Here is a 23,123-nt window from a genome sequence, read left to right on the forward strand (position 1 = left end):
ATATATCAATAGATATTCCATTGCAAAAAAACGCCATCTTTTCTTAAGAATTTTTTATTTACCATTTGTTGTTGACCTTATTTATTTTAGATTCATCGAGGAGTGAAGGGGTTTGTTAAAGATCTTCAGGGCAATCCAATAGCAAATGCTACAATTTCTGTGGAGGGGATAAGCCATGATGTTACATCAGGTGAGTGTGGTACCTCAGCAGTGCTTCTCCTTGGCTTAGCAGCCTGGAGCCATTTCACATCTTTTTAACTGCAGTTTTAAGGCAGCAAAAGTTCGAAACCAGGATGGTACGTTGTACCCCAAGAAGCTTGTTGCCCACAGGATTTCTTGAATCTTTCACTTGCATTTTGCACTCAGAGTAGATGAGACTGGTTTTTTTACTTCATGGGTCTCTGGTGTAAATTGGTTTGGGTGGCTCTTGGTTATTAATGCTCTAGTCTGTCTTCTGGTTTGTGAAGCAAATAGTGTTTCACAGCTCTGACAGGATTTAAAACCCTGTTAACAGTGCTGTTTTCAGTTTGAAGGCTAAATTTTTATCCAAAAGTGTTATATTTTTCACAATGCAGTCATACCTTTTGGTATATAAATTCTTGACAGATTTCCAATTTACATAACTTCCTTCAGCAAAGATAAATTCCCTCTGCTGTTTAGAATTATGTGATGTTTTTTCAGAAGGGTGATTCTAAAAGATGAAAGCTTTGTGTTGGTTGGTGTTGACAGAAAATGACGTGTCACCTCTTGAGTGATGATGTGCTTTGTTCTAGGAGTGAGTTCATAAGGTAGCTTGCACAGTGTGCCAACTTTCAGCCTTCCCTGTACACCTATGCTCTCCTGTCCTGAACAATATTTTTTTGATTTGCAAAAGATACCAATAAGTAAATGTCACTGCTTTATGCATGAGCTTATTTTATGGTCATTTTCTCGATGATATGTCTCACTATACTGTCACAGAAATGCAGAATATTATGGAACAGGACTGGTAGATTATTCAGTCACCTCTGATTTGTGTTTTCACATCACCTGCAAAGAGACCACCAGCACTTCTGCCAAGCAGGAGAACAGTCTGTGAAAACATTAGTTACTTTCTGTCACTGCAAACAAGGAGGCAAAATGTATAGAAACTGGAAATAAATTGTCAGGCATAATAAAAAGGGGATAAACTGTGCAAAGAGGTATTTGAGAGAGAGGAGCTCATGCTTCTATGATACAAAAATTGCATCTAATTATAAATCTTTTCATATCTTTGTGTGTGTAGAAGACTTAAAGTCATGTATTGTCAAAACAGGGATGAGAACAAGTACTTGAATATTAGCACAGTCAAAATGAAGGAGAAATATTCTTTGGCTTTTCTCCTGCTTTTTTATTCATGAGTTGAAATTCTGCTTTGTTCCAGTGACAGAAATTAGAATAGATCATTGCTGTAGCTCTACAGCAATTTTTTTTTCCATTCTTTTTTATGAAGAGAAAAATCTGGGAACAACTGGACTGACTACTGACATTTCTTTTGACTATGTAAATAGCAGATATTTAAGTAATTTTTCCCTTTGTACCCTGTGTAGCTGCAGATGTGGTGAAAAAGCATTTAAGGGACTAGTACAAAGAGCATGGCCAAATCTTCTAAATGGCACTGCTAGCTGAACTTTAGAATAGTTCTGCAATCTTTTCTGGAGGTCAAGAAATTCAAATTATTAGCCTGTGACAAATCAGATAATTGCCTGCTGCTGGTGCAGGGAGGAGCTGAGTCTTTGTGAAAAAGCAATAGGGTCATTTCCAGAGATGATGATGATGAGTTTTGATTCTGTGACTGGAAAATATAAACTGTAGTAGCAGTGTGGGAGGAGCCTTTCTTTGACCTGAGTGGATCAAGCTTCCATTTATTTGTTACTCTGAATGAAAGAAAAAACCCTTGACAATGCCTGGATACTGAAACCTGTAGATAATGATGCTTCAAGGGTGATACACATCCAATATTCTAGGAAATTATGATATGTAGCTTCTTCTGAAAGATGAGAAAGGTAGTCCCACTTTTACTTAAATTTGATGAGACTAAAATTTATTTACACTTGGGCTATCAGAATACTGAGGAACACTAAAAATCCGCATCACATTGCAAACAGAATCTCAGACATTTTGCAGGGGCTTTACATTGGCTGGGGGGTGCTTCTAAAGTGGAATAATGTCCCATAATGTCCTTTTCTTCAGTGTGATGGAGAGCCTTCAGCCTCAGCAGGCATAATCTTTCATGGGGGCTCCAGCACAACTTCAAAATTTAAATTTTTTTTTCGATTACCTGAAAGGAAGAAAATATGGTACACACACACACACACGTGTATATATATATATATATACATACACACAGTTTTTCCTGAAGGAAAAAAGAATGAAGACTCATTTCAGGCAGTCAAAAAGAAAGCACTGAGAGGAATATAAAAGACTGACATATGAGCCTTTCTTCTTAGCTGTGTAATTAGTTTTTTATATATTTATTTTCTTTTCTTCTTCTTTTCAGCCAAGGATGGTGATTACTGGAGATTGCTTGTGCCTGGAAATTACAAAGTTACGGCCTCAGCACCAGGCTATCTAGCAATAACTAAAAAAGTGGCTGTGCCCTTCAGCCCTGCTGTTGTGGTAAGTGCTCACCACTTGTGTTCATTTATCCCCTATTATATATTTAAAAGGTTCCTTTTTCCTTTGCAGTATAAATGTAAGCAGGAGGTGATTTTTCAGAATATTCCAGAACATGTTAATTTAGAAAGTCTGGAAATTACTCTTCTAGCACTTGATGCACCAGCCACTGAGAGTAATTTCACTGTGAACTCATTTAATCTCTTGGCATTCCTATTTATAATAAAAAGACACAGAGAAGGATAATATTGAGATAACATGTTATTGGTACATGTCTGAATAGCCAGTCAGAATATTATGGAATATCTTTTAATAGCACAACATAAAAAGTAAGAGATGTTGAGGTTTTGATTGAGACATATTTTTAATTTAATTTGTCAAATGAGTACCTGCTTAGGTTAAAACCAGTGTCCAGCTCCATGCAGAAGGGTAGCAATGGGCCACTGCTTTGCATAGATATCCAGTATGTGAGGTTAATAAGACCTAGATTGCATCTAAGGTTTCAGAAGCATTTTTAATTCACTCTCTGAACTGATGTGGAGGTATTTAAATTAAATGCTATTTCACTGGTGTGAATCACATGTTAAGATATACTAAACTAGCACATTGTATCTACATAGATGAGCCATGTGTTAGGAAAAGCTCTCTGGATATTTTTGATGGCACAAAAATGAATGCATGTTTTGAAATGCTGGGGGTGTGCAGTGCTAGGTGTTAGCTGAGATTAGCTCAGCTGGTTAGAGAATGGAGCTCATAAGGGAGCTGGACTTGATGATCCTTCCTCAGAATATTCTGTGTTGGCAATATGCTGATGATACTTTTTATAATATGCCATATGATTTGTGTGGCTGGCTATTATTCAATTTTAATTTCATTGGCCCATACTTTCTGAAATTTTTAGTCAGGTCAAATACAAGTGAACAGATGTTTGGTTCTTTACGAAATTTTGCTCACCTGTGTGTATTTTTGGATAAGTTACTGTACTGTTATACTAGTATTGCACATATTTAAATCAGCTTTGAGATACTTTGAAATAAACCCAGCTGAACCAGAAGGTACCTGTCTAAGCCCTATGTTTGTGTCAAGCATCTTCTTTCAATAAATGACTCTTAAAAGTCTAAGTATTCTCTATCTGTAAGCCTTACTGATGTTTTGAATTGTTTCTCTTAATCAGGTTGATTTTGAGCTGGAGTCATTGTCTGAAAGAAAGGAAGAGGAAAAAGAAGAGTTGATGGAATGGTGGAAGATGATGTCAGAAACACTAAATTTTTAAATGAGGATTTTGGCTTTACAGCTTTTAATCTATTATATGTTGACTTAGTATAATGTACTGTGGAAACTTCCTATATTCTAGATTTTGTGCACTTCACAATAATTAACTCTGAATTTTTCAGTCATCTTTTGATTAATATGATTACAAATAACTACTAGCCTCCTAGGTAGATAAATAAGTTATTAATTTTCTTTCATATTGTTATAGAAAATTTACTCTTCTATGAAAATCAGAAAAAGTGAATGAATATGCAGCCTATATGACAGTAAAATCTGTTGTGTATTATTTGCAAGTTCAGAATATGTAGGTTAACACTTGATTTTAAAAAATAAATATGCTGTAGTTGATTACCGATACTGCCAGAAATATTTGACAGTGCATAGTAGTAGACAGTGCTCTTTACTGAGTTCTATAATGGATGTTATTGAAAAGGTATATAATAACAGTGTGTGGTGAAATAATGTTTTACAGGGATTAAAATTCAGTATAGCACTTTGTATGTCTCTGGTGTTGGAGCTATTTAAATATGTAAGAAACACAAGCTGACTTCATTTCAGTAAGCGGAAAGAATCTGCATAAACTCTTTAATAAAAGATGGCATACAATGAATTCAGGAAAAAGCAGAGCTTTATTCTTTAAACAGTTGATAATGTTTGAAGATGAAGTTTTAATTATTTCTCATTACTTGTTAAACAAATTAGAAATTCTGAGTGAAAGGAGAAGAGCTAGTGCATCTCATTTATATGCTGCTTGTGTTTGTTTTATGGCAAGAAAAAATAATTTCAGGTGAAATCTGTTTTAATTAAATAATTACCTTTTCAACAATCATTACTTGTTATCAGTGATGTCTAGATAATCAGCCAAGAGTTCATCTTTTCACTGAAGGCTGTCAAAGTGTTACAGTTTAGACAATTAAATGGAAATCTGATGAGATTGCATTTTTAGTGTTGCAAGTCAAGAATGGATTTGTTTCAAGCTCTGTTTCTTCTGCTGGCTTCTCTTATCAAAAACTAGAAACAAGACAGATACATGAAATTTTTTGCAGTGTGGTGAAATTTTCAGAAAAATGTTGAAGGTGATACAAAAGCAACTTTGATTTAAAACAATTCTTTTTGGTCCCTTTTAATTTTTTTTTTTTTAAATTAACATGCTATAGCATTTTGGCCCAGGTGAGTGAAATTTGCAGAGCCAGAGAATACACATGGACTATAGTAGGTGCAAGTTTGGTGCAATTCTTCGGAAGTGACTCCTGGTATGCTACTTGAGATAAGCTAAGCATCTCGTCTGTTTGAAAGCTTACTTATATTGCTAGTCTATTTTAATTCAAGATCAGATATTTGATATAGATTTCCTTCCTCTCTTTCTTTAATATCATTCTCTGTGTTTTGATTGGCATATTATTTTAGCTGATGCTTGTTCGGAACCAATCAAGAGTGGACTATCACACTCCTGCTGTAAGTGAAAAATCACATATTCAGGTGCAGGATCCAAATTTACCTCCTTTGGGTATTTAAAAATTTACTGCAAATACTGTTTTCTGAGAATTTTAAATTCTTTAATAAAAATAGAACTTGATCATTTTAAGGAACAAGCTTAAGGTTTGACACGCAATGATAAACTAAACAGCAATAAAAAAGCATAAACCTTCTCTCTCTGATGAAGAGTTTGTCATGTAACCTGCAGCTCATTCGGGTTGTAGATGTTTAACTCCAAATTTCAGAGGATATTTATATACTATAAGTGATTATATAGTGATGAGCTTTGATTCTCCATTGAAATGAAAAACCCCAGGGGCAAATAAAGAATCTTATCTGAATGTGTCTTAATAACACCTTGTGGCTAGCTGTGCACAAGAGCATGCATAAAGGATGCCTGGTTACACCAACTTGGGTGTCTATGACAATTTGAAAGGCCAAGATGTGGCACAGAACACATTCTGTGTCTGTAAGTAATAATCTTGGCTTTAACTGAACCAGGTAAAGTTGAAGTAAATGGTATAAAAATGAATTATAATTCATAACATTCAGAGATATTGCTGTCACATGGGCAAATGGCTACAGGAGTGTAAACTAATGTAATAAGGCAAGTGTATATTTGTACAGAGCACCCTGGTCTGCCTCTTCCAACCTAAGAATTTCAGTCCAAATTACAGTTTTTCATGGTACAATACCTGTCATGCATCCAGTCTTCCTGTGGCATAGTTAGTGCAGACATTACATCAAAGTGATCTCATAACAGGTTTCTAATTCACACCTGTGTGATGTGTGTGAGATCCCCTGGTCTACTGTTTCATACATTTGCGATTAAATGTGGTGTTCCTCAAGTGATCTGTTTGTTGTGCTCTAGATGACTGCTTGCTATTACTGTGTTGAGAAAAGGTTAAAGTGATTAAATGTTACAGCACCAGAACCACTGCCACTGTTCTTGCTCTAGGTAAACATCCTTAAGAACAGTGTAGCCAGGATACTCAATAAATTAATTCATTATGTAGCTTGCTGAGCTGAGCTGTGTTGTAGGACTGTGTATGTTTAATGGAAGATTAAAGTGTTATGTGATGCTGAGCTTTTGGTTAAAAAGGCACATGCTGTACTATTGTACAATAAATCTACAGTTTTATTTAAAATGTAAAACGTGTGAGTAATTTGCAGGTTCAAAATGTGACCTCTGTGGCCATGCATGTCTGCAAAGTATGCCATAAACATCCTCAGTGGGTGTGTGTGCCAATTAATTTGCTGTTTGAACAGAGAAAGGAGACCAGGATTGCTGCTGATATCCCATTGAGAACCATCCACAGCCCCTTAACTTTGTGCCAGAACGTTCTCCTTTTAGAGTATATGTCTTTCTGAGCAGTTCTCCCATGGAGGCTTTCAACCTAAGCAAGAGACAGTACTGAGGTGCTCTGCCTCCACGCAGGGTTGGTGGGGACAGGGCATACACTTCAGTGTGTCTGTTTTACAGTATTTACAAATCTTTTTCTGTATTGATCTCTAGGATTAGAAAGCACATAGTGCAACATATTTGCAAATCTGTGGTACTACACATTCCTTCTAACTGCAGGGGTCAGGATTATAGAAAAATTGCATCTGAATTACGTTTGCCAGCTAGGTTGTGTTCACATCCATATATGTGAATTCACATACAGTCTTGGCTAGTCCTGAGCTGCTAATAACATACTTAAAGTGCAAATTAAAACTGAGATGGTAGGTTAGAAAGAATTGCTACCAGATTTTTCAGCTATAACGGGTGCCTTAGGAATACTTAATAACTAGGCCATGAAAGGAAGAGGTTTCAGAGAATATAGGTTTAGAGGAGATGGAATTTAAAGTTAAAAGGTGCTGTTCCAATGAGCTGATTTTCTCCCGTGTCTGTGTTTATTTTGACCCATGTTTGTGGAGGCTGTAGAATAGCAGCAGTTTAATGACAGCCTCTCTGAATTAGAGCAGCTCTCTAGAGCTTCCCCAGTAAACCTGCTTCTCTGGAGGAGTGCCTTGTTTCCTGCTTGTGGTTAGCTCTGGAAATGCAGAACTGAGAAATGCCACTGCAGTGCTTGTTTTCTACCTTCCTGAATCTTGCAAAATACTTGTTCTGATCATCTCCTTGCAAGTATTTTATTCTCTGTGTATGTTTATGTTTGTATAGAGCTGTCTGTTATGAATAATTGACTGCTTGTTTAACTGGCTCATAGCTTTGGCCATTGACACAGCCTCTCTTCCATTATTTCTGACTTAGATAATTAAACCCAGAAAACAAAAGCACTCAGGAGATGTTCTGAAATTCATGGCATTAAAAACCCCAAAACAGTGGGTTTGTTTGCCTCTTAGCTTTGAAGGTCCCAAGTGAGTTTGCTTTGAGTTTTTGTTTCTAAAGCCTGCTTTAGGGAGAGAAGTGGATGACAACAGAGAAGTTGATATAATCCTACACATCCAGAGACCAAGGCTTTGAGCAGTATAACAAGTACTAGAATCAGCAGTATGAAAATGAGATACAACTGCTGTTTGCTTTTATTAACTCTGATAATGGGAGTATATTAATTGAGTTAAATGGCCTCACAATGCTGATCTTCACCCCTCCTTATTTTACCTCTTTGCTGCAGGCACTCTGTTTCAGCAATGTTAAACACATCCATGATCAGGCATCATTTATCACAGTGCTACATTTTCCCTGAATTAATGGCTAATAATCCATGTTATTTTATCTTGGTTCTCCTTTCATATTCAGTTAAGCCACTACAGATTTTTGTAATCACACATCCCTGCACACAGTGGAAATTGTCAAAGAGAGAAGCTGAAGAATTTGGCTCCTGCATTGGGAATGTAGAGGGAATTCAACATCTGGAAATGCATTGGAAGCAGTCTGGTGTTGAGAAATAAGTGGATTTTACAGAGCTTTTTTCTGATTATTCTTTAGTAAAGGCTGGATAGGGTTATGTGGCTGTGGGATTCTAGGAGTGCAGTATGTCCATGTCTACAGTGTTAAGGTAAAGCTGCTCTGAAAAGGTTCCTGTTATTACAAGACTTTTAAGCCTGGAATCTTAGTAGTCAGAACTATCTGCTGTCAGGGCTGCTCATTATGCATGAGCAGTAGTAGTTCTCATCTTTTCCAGGAGAAAGATGCAAAATAATAAACAAGAAATGAAGTCTACTTTCACAATGTGCAGAATTGGTTATGGAACTTAAGTTTCATTGCAAGACACAAAGTAGAAATCATGGAGGTGAGCTGGACCAGTTGCAACCTACAGCACACTTAAGCCTTTGAAATGCTGCTCAGTGAAAGGTAAATCTGGATGCCATTTTTGTTACATTCACCCACTGAGTATGTGATCAGGGCCTTAATTTAGAGACAAAATACAGAGCTAGATGAGCATCTCACCTGCCGTGGGAGATTCCAGTTCATGAGCTTAGCAGAGCATCAGCTCTGCAGTGTGATGGGGTGCACGTGCTGGTATCCAAGGGTGTAGAAACAACCTCCTTCCCCTGTATTCCAGCACCCCTTGAACAAAAGGTAAATTAAACACATTTCAGAAACTATGGACAACACTCAAGAGAGGACTCAGCTGCCAAGAGCAGTACAAAATTACAGTCTGACTTCCCTCCCTTCAGCTCGCTAAATATCCGCTCATGTGGCTTTTCTTGGCTGCTTCCAGTTCTCTCGCAGGGTGTGTCAAAAACTAACCCAGCTTGAGAAGCTCAAGGATCACTTGTTCCAAGACCCATCAGGAGTGGATTACAGGGCTCTCTGGTGTCTACAAAGATCCCAAGTTTGCACTTAGAATTACAGAATCACAGAATGGTTTGTGTTGGAAGGACCTCAAAGATCGTGTAATTCCAATCCCTCTGCAAAGGGCAGGGAACCTTCCACTACACCAGGTTGCTCCAAGCTACATCTGGCCTGGCTTTGAACACTTCCAGGGGTGAGGCATTCAGAACTTCCTGTGTACTGTCCACACCATAATTGGCACAACTGTGAATTTGTTGGGGTGCTGCAGCATCCTGTTCAGTCAGGTGCCCTGGCATGGCCTGGCATTGTGAATCTTCATGTCTCCAGAACAAGGACCCCACCAGGATCTTGCATTTGGCCTGTGTGCTTGGGTTTCCTTCAGCAGAACACAGCTGCTAGACTTTCCTGGGGGTTTAGAAGGGATGAGATAGCCTGTGCCTGTGACTCCACAGCAGAATGTGGGAGGTACACATTTTGACTTGTAAGCTGGGAGTTGTTCCTGGATTCCATAGGTTAGACATGATCGAGACATGGTTTCTGAGAAGTTACTGAAGAAACTCAAATCTGTAAAGGAATATCAGCAAATGTCATACCACCTATTTTCCCCTTCAGATTCAGGTAATATATTTGAAAGTTTATCATGTTACTCGTATTTATCCCTGTATGTGCATATATCAGCATATCTGCTTTGTTTCCTGTAGGGGAGGGAATGCTTTTCAGTTTAAAGAAGTTTTGGATGAAATACAGAAGCAGCTTTGGGAGCAGGAGTACACTGAAAAACATCAGACTGGCTTGTGATGCTCAGCATTTATTATTAATGTGTGGGAAAAGAGGGCATTCACTCCAGTCCCAGTGCTACTAGGTTTCAATAGACAAAAATAAATGTTTTGGAGGTCCATTTTTGCACACATTTAATGCATAAAAACTTAGGACCCAGAAAGGTCTTACTGCAAAGAAAAGCAGTACTGCAAAAGTTTATCTTTTGGATTCATTGTGTGCATACATACATAAGCGTGTGTGGGAGCAAGAGAGCAGGGCAAGCAGGACCCAGGAAGGTCTTACTGCAAAGTAAAGCAGTACTGCAAAGTTTATCTTTTGGATTCACTGTGTGCATACATACATAAGCGTGTGTGGGAGCAAGAGAGCAGGGCAAGAATGTACATCATCTTCCCTAGGCTATTTTAGTCATTTAACTGCCCAGAAATCCTTAAAGGCACCTACTCTGTTTGCCATAACGGGAATGCAGGCTCCTTGTTTTATGAATTGTGTCTAAATTAGACTCCTAAGGCAGGCGAGTGACCCCCAGGCTGAGCCTTGTGTTAGGGGGCTGGGTGTCCCCAGAGGGCAAAGAAGGTGCCCCTGATTTGGGAGAGCCAGGCAGACACCCCCGAAAGGGCTGTGGAAGCCTGGGATCCATCTAGTGCTTACAGGAGTGTTTTAAAGTGCACATCACACAGCTCTGCTGTAGCTATGGCCGTGTCAAGCTGTGTGGCTGCCCTGCACTGCCTCTGAGGCTCTGGGTGCCTGTCATGCACTGTGCTGAAGCCTGCAGAGCTGGGTCTTTTACTGCGTTTCCACCCAACAATCTTACCAGCTCTTTTAGCAGGGATTTTGCAAAAGAAACTTCTAAAAGGACTTCTTTTTTTATGCCTTCTTTTGGAAACTGCAAGACTAAATGAAAAGAAATTTCTCGTTATACCAAGACATGATAAATGCCCTTCCAAATAAATACAGATTCTGTCCTCAGTTTTCTATTTCCACGTATGTCTGACAGGATTCAACATCAAATGTTTGTTAACATATGTGGTAACATGCAAGACGTTAAACATCTGCAAAATCTTCTGATCATTTTTGTAATGTCTGAAAAGTTAGACATAGCTTGCAGGGAATTTCCACTGAAAAGAAACGAAATTTGGAGGACGTCCCAAGTTAAGTCACACAATATTTGTTTGCCAATGCAATGGATGGTATTATAAGATGCCAAGATAAATTCAAATTAACATGAAAAATATGCAGTCATATTGGTTGTGGGTTTACATAAGTTGCTGGCGCATTATGTTAAGAATTCTCAGATAAATAGTTGCCAGGAAAACAAAGTTCAAATGAGAAAAATAATAATTATATATAATAGATTTGAACAAGTGGCAGAGAAGAATGAAATTTTTATTTAGTGAGATTCTTTTTCAACAAAGTACTTAAATATGGAGATGTATTCACAGACTGTTTCCAAAGTAATTAATCTCAAACCCCTTGTTTAAAATTTAAGAAAATTTGAGCCAAGATAAAAATAGAAAACACTATGAATTTCAACACAAAAATACAACAAATACAAATTTTTAAATATAGAAAAATGTTGCAATGAACATTTCTGTACCAAAATAATTAATTTATTATAAAGCTTCCCAGGTGTCTTAGATGCATTTGGAAACTGTGGGTTGAAAAATAGTTTTTAAAAAGGGCTATTGAAAAGTAAAGAGTAAAATTTTGAAAAACAAACTATTTTGTTTCAACTTGATTCTTTCATCTATAAAAATGAAAATTCAGATTTTTGATATTTTATAGTATAATGTTTACACTTAAAAGCATTTTTACTAGTTTTGTAGTTTTTATTAATGTAGCCACATAATTGAAACCACAGTCTAGCAAAGAAAGACTGAACAAGATCAAATAGTTGGCAGCTGAAACTAGGCAAACTTAGAAGCAGAACTAATGTTCAGTATTTTCTCAGTGAGGCTAATTTACCTTTGAGATAGTTCATGTAGCTGTGCAGTAGATTTTTCATCACAATAATTTTTTTGAAGTAAGGCTGTTGTTCTTTTTAAAAGCTATTTAAATGCTGTTGTGTTCCTTGGCTGAGCTACTTTATTCTTCATGGGGTACGCCCTTTCACTTGATTGTCCCACCTGGTTTAATTGTTTCCTGAGATTTTAGATAATCACACATCCCTCTGAACTTTTGCTTCCTTAACCTAAGAGCATTTTTGGATTCATTAATTACAAAGTTCTAAAAATTCAGGCTTGGATTCCCTGGGCAGTATGTATATGCTGTTAAAAATATCTGGGTATTGATTTCCCATGCTTGCTTTTGAGTTACTTCCTTTACTGTCTGTGATCTGAATGAAGCTGAGTGAGATTTTTTTAGCTTTGATTCTGAGCTGAATTTTCAAACACAACAGAACCTGCTGAAGTGTTACAGAAATGTGTTTGATATTCAGATCAATTAAAATGCTCCAAAGGGCTTTCTTGCCTCCTTCAGTCTTACATGTTTCTTGGTTTTCTTGAAATTGTACTATTCCTAGAATTTACTAATTAAAGACTGGCTTGCTTGCATAATGTTTTTAATGTTAGCAGCTTCACTCCTGTAATATCTAAGAAAATATTTTGTACTGCAAGTCTGCATTCCTCAGAAACATACCTACTTCCACAGGGAGAGATGAGATGTCAGAGTCATACATTCTTTCTTCCCTACTTCAGTATTTTCTGTTTTTTCTTTCTCCATACCCTCATATTTTCACTCTAAGACCCCCGAGATGGATGCTAAAATACTGATAAGACCTGTGCACTGCAAAAGCTGCTGGTCTCCAAGTCAGTAAATGTGAAAGATTACAATATGATGATATCTATTACCTAAAAGGTGAAACTAAGCTGCTGGTAGTAATAGAAAGTCACAGAGTCACAGAGCATGCAGAGCTTTATAATTTCTGTTGAACAACATCATTATTCTTGGCTTTTAGATAGAAATTGTTGAAGGCGATGAGTTCATGTTCTATCAGATTTTCACTCAGGTATTATCCTTCTTGAAGATAGGGCTAGAAAGGTGTGATCATAGAGTGTAGTTCAGTTCTTCATATTGTTAAGTCTCTCATACCAAACTATTCCATGACAAAGGGCTGCTTAGGTGGATACTGTGGAAACCATGAAAAAGCACTCATAAAAGGAAAACAAAGACTTCTAAAAGGGTGCAAGGCCCAGCACTTTTCTTGGCATATTACAGTCAATTGTAGTTGATTCTCATGGTTTTATTCAATTTCTCATTTTCCCTTGCAAGGCATATTTTTCCTCCAAGAGAGGATGACCCATGAAATGGCTCTGCTTGACTTACCCTAATCCCCACCACAACAATTTCAATACTTAATAAACTTACTCTTCCAAATAGTTGGAACTGCTGCTTTATTGTTTTATAGTCTTGGATTACGACCTGGATAGTCTTAATCTTAGAATCAAAACCATGCTTGGTAATGAGAGGAAATATCAGGATAAGCTTAATTAACTGTAGGCGGGCAGCTAAGAACACAAACATCCAGGAGCACGTCCAGTGAAAAAACTCTTTCTTGCCTACAGCTGGAGCTGAGAACTGGAAGGCTGTGTGTTTTTGGAGACACTGAATGTAAAGTGAAGGAAAATAACAGTCACACCACACTTTATATTTTAAGCCACAAAATTTTTGTCCCTTCTCTGGGCACAACTGTACTATGGATTTTCACATCTGACTAGTTAATTGGTGGGGAGGAGGGGAAGCTTCAAAAGGGGATTCTGTTTGATTTACTCTGCTTTACACTTCTCTGTCATCAAGTAACTACAACTCCTTAGCAATATTTCTTCTAATATCAGAGTCACAATTTATGTTGTTTAGATTCTGCCAATCTCAAGCATATATTTTCATTTTAAGTTTTCCAGATATTTCTTATAGAAATGATGTTGAAACCTCGAAACTTGATTACGCATTGAAATTGGATTATGCATTGAAACTTTGGGATACTGAAATTAGGCTGAAGGTCCACAATGGCCACCAGTGGCACTGCTGTGGGGATGGTAGCAGAGGTGTTCCAATATGTACTAGCTGTGAATCTGTGTTCTGTGCAGCCAGGCAGGACCTCACTGGAATATTTTGAAGCATTTAGTTCACATTCATTTTGCTTATACCAACAGGATAATTTCTACCTCTGTGCAATGTATATGCCCATAATGATTTGTTTACAAAGAGGTTACGACGAGGCAATGTGAAGAGACACAATGGGAATAATAGCTGTGTGGAGACAACAGGCCCTATCCATACAATCTTTCAGCTGTCATCTGTGTTCAAGTTCAAGGAATGTATCTCAATTATTTTCACATCATACTTTTCCAAAGAATGTTTTCCCTTTAGAAAGCTGCTGATCAAAATAACCAAAAGATAAAAATCAAGTTGTGCAATCATTTCCAGTTACAGCTTCTTTTTCCCCCCCAGTCTTTAATATTTCAAAACCTTGCTTTGAAAAACTAAAGAGCAAGCAAACAAAAGCTACAAAACCCCTTGGAACTTAGATTATATGTATGTGGAATATCTAATAATAAAATTAAGAACTGTGCAAATCCCTAAATACCTTTTCATTATTATTTGATTAAAAAAATTAAAGAGAATCTGGATATCTATGTCATTATGTTTCCACCTTGAAATTCTGTGAAGGGAGAAATATGTTGTGTCTCAAACCAGCCTTCCTGCTGGGCTACAGAGATACAAATACAACAGGATGAGATGATTACCCTCTGCATCACCCTAATCTAATGTTTTACAAGTCATCAAATCCAGGTATTTAAGCACCTGTTTGGCCCTTATCCTAGGTATCTGTAGAGAGGAGGAGAGATTAAATATGTGCTGAACTGACTGTCTACCTCCCATTGTGATTAAAAAGACATAACTGCCAGAGTCCATTTTCCACTCTGGTTTCAAAACCCATGAATTCAGTGGAATCACTCTGGATTATAAATGTCATCCTTGGGAGTAGAAAATGACCTTGTGTCCCTTTTCTTTCCACCACAAAGATCCTCTTTCCAGCTTTCCCATGTTGAGCAAGGACAAATTGGCACATGCTACCACTGCACATTTCCCTCCCAATTACCCATTTCCTCTCCTCTGTGCATTTTTGAAACAATGTGTCATGTTCTGAAACCTCACATACCTGAAACATTTGGAAACACTGAGCTCTGGATGCATCTGGTTATTAGATTTGAGATGGCTGCCCCTTCTGCGAGTAAAACCCTCACAACTGCCATAGGAAATTCCATTAAATTTTTCTCCTCTATGTTAAAATTTTGCCTCAAATATTTTACTGCTTTATTTATTTATTAATAAGTTTTGTAGTAGTCATGAAAAACACTACAGAAACTTAAATAAAAAATGTTATTTTTAGGACAAGGATATAAAACAGTCTTCCAGGTGAGAACATACATCCTCCACAGCTAAATTCAGTGGCAGAGTTTGCCATCCACTGTGGTGAATGCTCAGTGGCAGGTTATAGCCTTTGGGAAGCAGAACTATAGATGGACAGAAATAATGTTTTTCTGTATACTTTTACTGTGAAAATTTGTATGTGGCCATATGATCAGCAAACAGCGTATTGTAAATTTGTAGTGTGAACAGCTTGATAAACCCGTTGGTTGACTTCAGCCTACTGATGTGTGACATCAAACTGACACACAGAAGGGCTCTTAGTATAAGCTTCATCCTCTGTTTTTAGGAACTAGTAGAACACTGTCTTTAGAAATGTCTTGACTCTCCTCTACTTGCTTGGAATAACATTTTTCCCCATACCAGCAGAGTGTAAATGCTGGTTGCTAACTTAAATGCTGAGTAGCCTTGCTAGAGCTAGTAAACAAATTGAGCCTCATCAATCGCATGTCATCAAATTCTCTGTGTTCTTCTTTGTGTCTTCTATCAAGAGGCGTTCTTTCTTCTCTGAATTTTAAGCATCACACTATTACCACTTTGGATAAAAAGTCCCATCCAACCCATTAAAAGTTATTAAAAAATTATCAAGCATTGACTTATATATAATGTCTTCTGTTTATAATTTTTTTCCTTCAGTTAACAAAAAATTACTTTTTTTTTTTAAATAAGGCAGATTTTACAAATTGTTATAAATAGAATTACCTTATTTTTACATTTTGCTGTCTGAAAAAAAATCTCAGTTTATTAATTCATTAGGTAGTAAGCTGGGGATCAGGTAAGTGATAACTAAGGTAATAATTTGTGAGGAACTAATCTCCAGTTACAGCAATGGCAGCTTTTATTAACTGTGAGCCAAAAGGCTAAGGATATGTCTGAACTAACTTGGATGGTGCTGTGCCTGCCTGTGACAAGCTGTGAATTTAGGGCTGAAATAAGTTTAAGGATAGTGGCAGAATGAGGAAACAGTTCACAGGAAGGGATGGAAGAGGTGTACTAAAATCTTGCACTACTTCTGTATCTATAGAGTATTACAGACTTTAATATTACAGACTTAGCTGAGTGGATGTCCTATTGAGGAGAATGGAAATATTTACACAGTTGGTGATTGTACTGTATCAGTATGTTGCTGAATTAGTCTTGAACATATTTAGGAAAAAAAAAAGGAATTATTATCACCCTGGAAGACTATTTACACTTGCTACCTTTTCTCATGGCCTAATGCCCAACAGCTGCACTAACAAGAGACATTATCAGCCCTAATTGTCCTTCACCTCCCTCCCTGGAAGGGACCAATCTGCTGACAGAGCCAGTGTAGTGTTTCATTTTAAAGGGCATTGGTTAGCTTAAATAGTGGGGTTTTGCTAACTTGGCTCTTTTAGACTGAAATTAATTAGGGTGCTTGCCAACCTTCACCCCTTAGGCCAGCTGCTTATGGGCTCCATGTGTGTTCACATCCTGAAGCACAGTGTAAGTAATATCCATGGGTCAATAGCAAACAAAAACTGAATTAGATAAAGGGTATATTTTGAATATTAATTATAGTAATAACAAATATAATTGGGTAACACAGTGGTCAAATAATAGGCAAAAGTTATTAAATGCATTTTTTGTTGCTACACACAGTGAAAAGTATTGCAATAAGACCAGTAAAGCAAGCAAATGTGTTAACAAGGAGAACCAGTAATTTAGCCCCATCAGCTATCAAATCTGGATTATTCATGCAGAAGTTATTATGTATTAAAATATCTTTCTTTATGCATAAAATTAAGCCCTTGCTAGATTGTTAAAATGGCAAGACAGAAAAATGCCAGCTGTAGCCAGTTCTTGTACAACTTGGTATTTGTAACTGGTATTGGGGTTTAAAGGAGCTTCCTCAGTTCCATGATGTGGAAGCTGGATTTTGAAAGCAGAGGACACTTCATTTTCTGGGAATAGTAAGGGTTCTTTTCCTGTTTTTTTTCTTTCCAGTGAAGAGCCTGTTTGTCTCTCATGTGCACTGGCAGATGCTTTTCTGGGAATAGTAAGGTTTTTTTTCCTGTTTTTTTCTTTCCAGTGAAGAGCCTGTTTGTCTCTCATGTGCACTGGCAGATGGGGTGAGTGTGAACATTCATTTTTTATTTTTGCACTCAATGTTCACTGCAGCATATGGTAGCCAAGAAAGGAGTGAGTGGAAGGTGAGAGTGCTCAGTGACAGAGTGGCCTCCTGGAGAACCTGGTGGCCAGGGCCTCTCATGCAATGTGTTCCTTGGTAGCTTTCTCTGTGTTATAAGTTAACCTTTGCATTCTGGACCTGGGTCAGTTTGTGTCTTAAAAGAACTCTTCCAGAAAAGATAAATCTTACCCTAAATTCAGGGTGTAAGGTCAGGGTGTAAAAGCTCAGATTCTTAAACTGGATTGAGGCTGGAGTGTTCAAAGTGGTGGGGCATTGCTCAGCACTCAGTCGTTGCAAGACTTCGAGATGGCCAAGCTCCACTTATGCAAAAATCTAAATGTCTCCTGTTCTTAATTTGGGTGTGCTGTGCCTCCAGCAGTGGTCACAGCTGGGGAATTCAGCAACCATTACCCAGTAATGCAGGGAAGGATAGCGCTCAAAGCGGGGATATGTAGCTGCTATCAGCTCACACGGAGTGGTGAGCTGTGGGAAACACGAGTCTCCCAAACCTCTTTCTTAGAAGAGGATTGGGAAACTGCCATGCATCTGCCTGGGGCAGTGACTCATGGCTTGGGGTGCATGGTAAGAGAACCCTGTAACTGTGGTGTGGAGCAGTCCTTTGCCTGCACAAAGTGGACTCTGCCTCTCTGCCATCCCAGGACTTGTCAGTGCAGTTTAGCCACTGTCCTTGTCTCGATAACAGTTTAATTAATTACTGAAAGTGGCATCAGAAAGATTGGGATTGTTCCCTTCTCCTCCATCCCGGATTGCTCCAGAGCAGGGTAGTTGTGCTGCTGTCAGGGATGAGATTTCACATCCCCTCCACGGGAGGACCATTGAATCCAAATCACCTGTTGCTGCATGAGAACAGTTGACATTCCTAAAACTTTCAGTGGATGAACCTGCCAAAGACACTGAGAATCAGCAAGTGGCTTCTTCTGGAATAGTGCTTTTTCAATGGTGTTGAATCTCTCCATGGCACCAGTCACAGGTGCCTTGGGATCGAGTAGCGTGGAGGAAATCTGTCCTGCTTTGAGGAAAAAAATGCATTGAGGAAAGCCAGCTAAGGGGAAAATTCAGGTTCCGGCTGCTTTTGGAATAGTGCTTTTCCAATGGTGCTGAATCTCTCATTAGCACCAGTCGCAGGTTCCTTGGGATTGAGTATCATGGAGGAAATCTGTTCTGCTTTGAGAAAAAAATGCATTGAGGAAAGCCAGCTAAGGGGAAAATTCAGGTTCTTTAGATGATGCAAACCCTGGGAAACCAAATCACAATATATACTGCATACACTAGATGGCAATGTAAGACCTGCATATAGAGGTTACCTCCGAATTCAATAAAAAGTGTTTTCTGGTAGGTATTGCGAGCTCTTTCAAAGTAATAACTTTACCTTAACTCTCTTACAGTGACCAAATATTCTAACAAGGGGTAAAACACAGGACCAATTTGGATCAGTAAAGGACCACTGAATTAGTGTCTTGCTTGTTCTCATTAGTTTAATAATTTTCAGAAAAGTGTATTAATTTGTCATAGAGCTTAATAATTATTTCAGAATGTAAACTCTGTTATTATGTTGTTCGACCTTTGCTAGGTCCTATCATCTCCTATCCCGGTTTGACCCCAGCTCAAATAGCTTTGAAACGTCCTTCCCGTATATTCCCTTTAGAATACTTTAGACACTGCAGATGTTCCCTTTTCATTTCCTCTTTTTTTTTGTCTGATGAGCAAAAGCCTGTGTAATAGCTTGGTAATGTTTCTGGGACATAAGGAAGCTCTGTTGCATGTATAACTCAGGTTCACCTCCTTCTCAGACTTTGCTGTGCCTCTCTGGATATAGGCAAGGTGTGGATAAACCTGTGATACTATTTGATTTAATACATACTGTACTGTACTTTAGCTTTTCATCTATTTAGGTGATTGCCTCATTCATCTAGAGCTAGTGCTGAATATTCAGTAAGGCTTTGTACTATAGTGAGAAAATTCTTCTCAACTGTTTTGTGGTTTTTTTTTTGTTTGTTTTGGGTAGTTTTGATTTGGGTTTTTTTCAGTTGTTACCACTTATTTGTATCATATTACTGTTTAAATAAAATTTAAGGGACATCCACTCTCCTGAGCTTATAGCAGAAATTCTAATTGATTCTTTTATAGCACTCCTGTCATTAAGAATCAAACAGGGAAATTGTGTTGCAGCTTTTGAATGATAACAGAAAAAGTTAATACTGCAATTCTAACATGTTGACCTCTTAATCTAAATTTAGATTCAATTCATCCCCTTTGCAGTTAGTTTTGTTGTGCAATCATAATTGAATGCTTCTTAGTGAAATTCTTGATGTTGTTTTCAGTCAATGAAAGATTATTGGGACACTCCATGTGGTTTTCTTCAGTATTTGTGGTGTCTGTGCATGAAGAGCTGCAGTAACAGAAGGCAACCATCAGTAATTCCACATGACCCTCAAGAATCCACCATGTCAAATATCAGGCTATATCCCAAGTAGCTGCTGAACTTTGTTTTTCAGGTTTTCATTTCCTATGTCCCAATTAATTCTTCTAGTATTTCCGCCCCCCCACCCACGCAGAACAGTCCCTCTCTCTCTCTGCTTATTATTTTTATTATTTCCATTCTGCCTTTTTTAGTTACCTTTTCCTTCCTCCTTTCTCACTGTATAGAACATACAGGGAATGGGAGCTTAATATATTGATTTAAAGAGAATTAACAGAAATATTTAGATTTTTTTTTTTTAATCCTGGCTTTGTTTGGTATTACTATTTCTATATACCTATGCTTTGACCCTGTCATCATTTTTTTTTTTTAAATCAACAGGGCAGGTGAATGTAAAAATACACATTGAAATACAGCAATGTGCAACACTGCACTTCATACGTGGCTAATCATGGTCTTCTCTTTATCCTGACTGTACCTGTCATGCCATCATACATGGTATGCACAATGGTATGACAGGCTGGAAGGGGCTTGGGTTGGAAACAGCCTTAAAGATAATCTAATTCCAACCCCCCTGACATGGACAGGGACACCTTCCACTGGACCAGGTTGCTTAAAGCCACATACAACCTGGCCTTGAACACTTCCAGGGATGGGGCATCTTCCTTCTTGTGATCTAATGTGATGAAAGCTCCTGTGCCATGCTTCCTTCCTTACCCACTTTTCCAGCTAGCACCTGCTCTTGCAGTTGAGGTTGACAGTGGACTAATCCTTGAACAGGGACTCCAATTACAAACCAGCATGAGTTTGTGTTGTGCTGCAGTATTTCTTCCCTCAGGGCTTTCTTTTAAGGTGAAGCAGAAAGTGAAAACTGAATTAATACATTAATTTATGGAAAATGCTTTCCATATCTTGGTAGTATGGCCTTACATAAAAGTCGGCTGAAAATTCTCTGTGAAATCCTTTTGGTATTTTTGATTGCTGAAGGGACCACAGAATAAATTCCTTCCTTCCTAATGCTGCACATACCATTGGGAATCTTTCATTGGAGACATTTTATTATTGTCATATTTTCAGCGAGTTAAAAATACAATTTTTAAAAGCCTATTATGTATATATTAAAAATATCTCTGCTTTGACTACAGCTGGTTAGAGAATGTATTTTAGCATCTGTTATTTGGTTTACGTTTTGATTTGACTCTGACAGAAAGTTGTTTGTCCTCTTGGTTTCTGAGTGAGAGATTATGTTAATAGCCTTGGGGAAAAGATGTCTTCATACCTGCATATAGAGTAGAAGATGACTATATTAAAGGGATTAATTTTACATAATTAAGTTTTTCACACAACTGAACACCAGTCTTTGCTCGGGTGTAGAAAAGCAAGGCAACCTATGTGAACTGATTGTTTCACTCTATAATTTTGGAGCTATAATCTTATGTCATCAGAATATTCTATATCAGACAAATTTCCTTGCCTTAGAAGCTACTGCACAGTTCCAGGTGTTGTAAAAGAGCAGAAGACATTCCAGATGTTATTGTATTTTAACATATAAAGAATGTGTATTAGGTAAGGAAGGAAAGGTCAGTGTAATTGGTTTAGCCTCCAGACATAAGTCTTCTATATAACTAATTTTCACAGCTCTTACTAGCAAATTCTGCAAAGTGGTTTCTTAAGGAAGAGGGGGAAAACTTGCCTCACTGGTAAACTGATTTGATTCCAGAATTACTGACTTATTGAGATAAAAATAAAAACTTTTATGTGTCACTCTTTGATTAAAAATTCCCAAGATAAATCAAAAGTAAGAATCATCTAATAAGCCATGGATTAATGAAATGCTAAAATAACTGTTTTGCAGTGGAATGTCAGCCTGTCTCTGTGGCACTTACAGAATCTCAGCCCATTTAGTGCTTTACAATTTCCAGCTGAAATTTTGTTTTCATTTTGCTGTTATTTACAGTTCTTTATGTGAAACATAACAAATCTGATGTGAATTGTCTTTGTTGTAAGTTAGATAGCCATACTGTGGTGATGATTGCAGTAGCATGTATTTGTTTTCTGTTTAGGCTGGATTTACACTGGCTCATCAAGTGCTGGGGTTGGTTGTATTTTCTTTCAAGTTCAAAGCCTTCCTCATGAAGGTTTTTATTTAATTATGAGGTTCTATTGTCTAAAATGAAAATGGTTGTAGAGGTAGTTCCCACTGCAAATCTTCTGCATCTTTTGTCTAGTTACAATGTTCAGATTGGACAGCTTTCCTATCTGACTCTGTTTTCCAGATTAAAATGCATTAACTGTGGAGTGAGTTAAAAAACTAATATTGGCCAATTTAGCAAGAAATGCCCAAAGTACTTAAGGTGTTTTGCAGACCTCTTAAGCTGAGTGGATGCAGCAGCTGACTGGAATTCCCGGAGAGAAAAGCCATATGACTGTTACCTTGAAAGCAAGACATGTCCAAAAAATCTAAGTGGTATTAATTTTCATGTCCACATTTCCAATTATTTGACCTGTGTGTTTTGGGAAAAAACTCTTGCAACCCTTTGTTGAGCAATTGTTTCTTTAAGCATTTGCGTTTGCCTTGACGTCTTGGCTTATTCAGGGAGCCTGCTTTGGGAATGAGCTCATCAAAAGCCATGGATCTGGAAGCCAGACTTCCATTAATTGTGCCTGAGGACACTACGTGGGCTGTGAAGCAGTATGGAGAGTTTTGAACCTTTTTCCAATACGATTCTTAAAAACACCCACCTTGTTGAGCTGGTGGTGGTAATGGTTATGCTCTCAAAGTGAAAGAGACATTCAGGATTATCTTAAAAATCTCATTGGCAATCTTTGATCTTAGTACCTTAAACACAAGAGAGAAAAGGATGAAACACAAAAAAAAAACCAAAAAACAAAAAACAAAAAAAAAACCAACCAAAAAAACCCCCCAAACCTCCTGCCCACCAACACAGAGAGTTTCTTTTTTTCAGTATCCAAATATATGGCTGTTCTCTCAAGTATAAAAATTCTTTAATGTTTTTGTATGTGTAGTACAGTAATAGATAGAAACAAAAGTTTATTGAAAGTACATCATGCTGATGTTGCATGCTGAATTCCCTCTCCCTCATCCTAAGCAATGGCTGTGTTTATGCCGCACAGAAAGCGAAACTGGCCTTGTTCTGAAGAGGCACAGTCAGCATGCTTGCTAATTCTGTCAGGGGAAG

At 37.7% G+C, this 23,123-nt stretch overlaps 1 protein-coding gene and 1 long non-coding RNA gene across 2 annotated transcripts in view; both read left to right on the forward strand.

Moving 5' to 3' along the window:
* The window catches only part of CPE (carboxypeptidase E), a 57,063-nt gene extending 50,526 nt beyond the window's left edge, over positions 1-6,537 (forward strand). Inside the window, exons 7-9 of the mRNA XM_039700128.1 lie at positions 91-190; positions 2,519-2,637; positions 3,809-6,537. Coding sequence (XP_039556062.1) covers positions 91-190; positions 2,519-2,637; positions 3,809-3,907 — 318 coding nt within the window. The 3' untranslated portion in view covers positions 3,908-6,537. The remainder of the gene's footprint in view (positions 1-90; positions 191-2,518; positions 2,638-3,808) is intronic.
* A 10,156-nt stretch (positions 6,538-16,693) lies between these two features.
* On the forward strand, positions 16,694-22,733 carry LOC120498016. The gene is made up of 3 exons (XR_005626617.1): positions 16,694-16,798; positions 17,385-17,424; positions 22,520-22,733. It is a non-coding gene; the product is annotated as an uncharacterized LOC120498016 (long non-coding RNA).
* Positions 22,734-23,123: the final 390 nt, after the last annotated feature.

Source organism: Passer montanus, unplaced genomic scaffold (genome assembly GCF_014805655.1).
Source record: "Passer montanus isolate IOZ18808 unplaced genomic scaffold, ASM1480565v1 scaffold14, whole genome shotgun sequence".
Taxonomy (NCBI): Eukaryota; Metazoa; Chordata; class Aves; order Passeriformes; family Passeridae; genus Passer; species Passer montanus.